This window comes from Monoraphidium neglectum, assembly GCF_000611645.1.
Source record: "Monoraphidium neglectum strain SAG 48.87 unplaced genomic scaffold scaffold03316, whole genome shotgun sequence".
NCBI lineage: Eukaryota > Viridiplantae > Chlorophyta > Chlorophyceae > Sphaeropleales > Selenastraceae > Monoraphidium > Monoraphidium neglectum.
This window is the reverse complement of record NW_014010312.1, coordinates 3238-6682: the sequence shown is the minus strand read 5'-3', so window position 1 is coordinate 6682 and position 3445 is coordinate 3238. Positions and strand designations below refer to the sequence as shown.

The 3445-nt window shown below is 70.9% G+C and overlaps 1 protein-coding gene across 1 annotated transcript; it reads right to left on the bottom strand.

Moving 5' to 3' along the window:
* Positions 1 to 18: 18 nt before the first annotated feature.
* Positions 19 to 3219, bottom strand: MNEG_12579 (Nuclear pore complex protein; the record flags this gene model as incomplete). Its single annotated transcript, XM_014038949.1, has 6 exons — positions 19 to 478; positions 760 to 899; positions 1203 to 1505; positions 1817 to 1983; positions 2217 to 2701; positions 3002 to 3219. 6 exons carry the CDS (start codon positions 3217 to 3219, stop codon positions 19 to 21), a joined length of 1773 nt encoding a protein of 590 aa, XP_013894403.1.
* Positions 3220 to 3445: the final 226 nt, after the last annotated feature.

The following is a 3445-nucleotide window of genomic DNA, read 5'->3' as shown; positions in this document are numbered from 1 at the left end:
ACCTGAACCCCCACCACCTCATACCCAAGGGGGTGGGCCCCTCACCTCCTGCAGCCGCGCCGCCTCCTGCTCCTCCTCATCATCCAACCCCTCCACCCCATGCGCCCGCGCCTGCAGCTCCATCAACCCGGGGTCCCGCACCAGCCCCAGCGCGCGCAGCGCGAGCGCCAGGTGCGCCGCAAACCGCAGCAGCGCAAAGCCCTGGTCCCCCGCGCGCCGCAGCAGCGCGCCGCCGCCTTCCGCCGCCGCCGCCGCGGCGGCGTCGGGGCGCGGCTGCTGCTGCTGGTACGCTGCCATGGCGGCGCCGGCGAGCTCGAGGACCAGATCGCGCCAGCGCTCCGCCATTAGGTCGAGCTGCAGCGCGCGCTGCTGCTGGCCGGCAGCCGCGCGGACGGAGGGGTTGGGGCTGGCGGCCAGCAGGGCTCGGAGGTCGTCAAAGGAGGCGGGCACCAGGGAGCGGTCGCCGTCGCGGCGCAGCCTGTAGTGGGTTTTTGAGGGCAGGGAGGGGAGTGGTACGAGGGGGGGAAGTGGTGGTTTGCGTGCGTAGTGAGGCATCGTGGGGGGCATTTGTTCGAGCAGGATTGTTACGAGGGGCAGGCGACACGCGCACGATTTGGCGGTTGCGACCACGGCCGGACCCCAGGCGCGGCGGGTGGCCGGATGGCTGCGAGAAACGCGGCCGGGGCGTGGGCGGCTGGGGCCAGGGGGGAGGCCCCGCAGCGGGCTGCCCCGGGCTCCTCGCTCACGGTCAGCGCGCACCTCTGCAGCTTGGCGACCGCCGCGCCGCCCTCGCTAGAGGCCACGGACAATCCCTCCTGCAGCAGCTGCGCGCTGACCGTGCGCGAGTAACCCGAGGACGCCGCGCCGTCGAGCAGGGACGCCAGCACGTCGGATGGGATCTGGGGATCGGCAGTCGAACGGGCAACAATCCGGCCGCGGTGAGGGGAGGGCATGTGCGGTGCTTGCGCGACACCCCCAGGAGGGGCTGGGACGCAGGCGTCTGGGCGGATGATGATCAGACGTTGCCGGGCAAGCCAGGGTGCCGCAGAGGCGCCACAGGGATCGAGCAAGCACACCCTAGGCCGCCCCCACGCGGTGCGGGTCCGCGCGATCTGAGATAATCAAAGGCCGTCGACAACAGCGGCCGCGAGGGGCCGGGGGCCATGGACCACCAGAGGTAGAGGGGGTGGGTTTGAACCCACCGCGAGCGCGTCCGCCGCGCCGTGCGCCGCCCCCGAGTCCGCGTCCCCGAAGCTCGCGCGCGCCGCCTCCGCCTCCTCGGCCGCCTTCTCGTCGGCGCCCAGGTCCAGCCACGCGCGGCAGTACGCCCACGCCTCGTCCTCCCAGCCGCCGCACACCGGCAGCACGCGCGGCACGTGGCTGGCGAGGGCGCCGAACAGGGCGGCCTCCCAGCGGTTGGCGGGCGCGGCGGACGCGGCCGCGTCAGCAGCGGCGGCGCAGGACCAGCGCCACAGGGCGCGGCCGGCGCCGCGGCCGCCCTCGACCTGCGCAAGGGGCGCAGCGTTCGGCAGCGGATTTGCGGTCGTGGAGCGCGCGTGCGCACAAACATCCACCCAGCGGAGATGAAAAGCGACTGCTGTGTGTGCGAGCCATGTTGGCTTCGCATGGCCCCAGCCTGTGCTAGTCTCATGCACCCGCAACCCCCCATTCAACCCCTTGCAAAAGTGCATCCTGCAACCCACGACTCCCCGATCCAGGCATGCATCCCCATGGTAGCACTCCCGCCCAGCAAGCGCCCGCATCAATCACATACATCCAGGCTGTAAACCGCATCAACCCTCCAGATCACGCGCACCTCCGCGGCCAGGTCCTCGGCTTGCCACTCGTCGTCCATGCGTTCGTCTGCGTCCGCCGCCGCCGCGCCGACGGGCAGCGGCCCCCACGGCCCGCCGCCGCTCAGCGCCGCCGCGCGCCAGTCCTGGCCGCACCGGCGGCAGAGGTCCTGCGCCTGCTGCAGCTTGCCTGGGGGCGAAAGGGGGGGGCGCCCACAGGCCGGCGAAGAGAGGTCGGGCGGTGGAGGTCGAAGGCACTGCAGGCCTTGGCTCGCAGAGGCCGCAAAAAGGCAGAAAGCCACCCGAGGCGACATGAACATGCGCGATTAAGGAGATTCAACGCCCTTCCTGCAACCCAGGACCGCGGGTCAGGCAAAGCGCCGCGCGGTGTGCGCCCCGCACCGCGGCCCCCGCGCGCCGCACCCGCGCGCATTAGCTGCCAGAGCTGCGCAGCCAGCCGCTCCTCGTTCCGCTGGTCCTCCCCCCTCAGCGCCGTCGCGCCCCGCGACGGCGCGTCCGGGTCCAGCTCGCCCCCGCCCCCGCCGCCGCCGCCGCCGCCTGCGTGCGACAGCAGCAGCGTCTCCCGCCACACGCCGTCCGCGGCCGAGAAGCCGAGCGGCGGCCGCGCAGCGAGGCGCTGCGCGGCGAGCGACTCGAGCCAAGCGACGACGTGCGCGACGCGCTCCAGGGACGCGTCGCCGTTGACCGCGCCGCGCACCGCCTGCCTGTACGTCTGCCGCCCGCCGGCGCCGGGCAGCGGGGGGCCGCCCATGCCGGCGGGCTGCTCGCCTGTCGCGTACAGGTGCAGCAGCAGCTCCCAGGTGGCTCCCTGCGACTCTAGGTCTTCCGCCAGCTGGCGGGCGTGGAGATAGTGGGCGGAGCGGTGCAGCAGCGACGAAGCACGGTCCCTGGGGGGCGGTTTGAGATGGGGTGCCGGGCGGCATGCTACTGCTTGGGCCTCGGCGGCGGGGAGCAGGCGAAAAGGGGGGCTGGCGCGGGGCTGCAACGGCGGCGGGTATTGTGGCGGCCGAATAATGCTGTGCAGGGCAGCGCGGCAGCTGCCGGCCACTGTGAGACCTGAACGCTCATGTCTGGTCAAACGTTTGAAAGTTTGAGCCCTTGACGGCAGCGCACATGCGGGCGCGTGCTCTGACATGCCAGGCGACGGCCTGGGGGGTTGTGCCGCAGCTGCGCAGTTTGCTCCGCACCTGAGCTGCTCCACTTGGGACGTGCTGACCTCTTTGAACGCGAGCAGCGCCTCGGCCACGTCCACCTCGTCGCGCATCAGCTCCTGGACGATGCCCGCGAATCGATCCTCCAGCGACAGCGCCGCCGCCGCGTCGTCCGCTTCCTCCTGCTGCTGCAGCTGCTCGCCCACGACGAGCAGCGGCGGCGCGCCCGCGTACTCATCATCGTCCACGTCCATCGATTGAACGATCCCCTTGTTCCTGGCTGAGGTGCGCAGGTCTTCCACGGACCTGATCTACACTCTGTTTTTCAGATCACTGGCAGTCTTCTGGTGGGAACGCCACAACTGTGCCATAAATCTTATATCAAGCATGTGGTAGCTGAAGATGTTGTTATTAGCATACGGTATGCCGGGCTCGCATGAACAGCAAAATGGTCCGGCTTTCAATCACGATTGTTTTTTC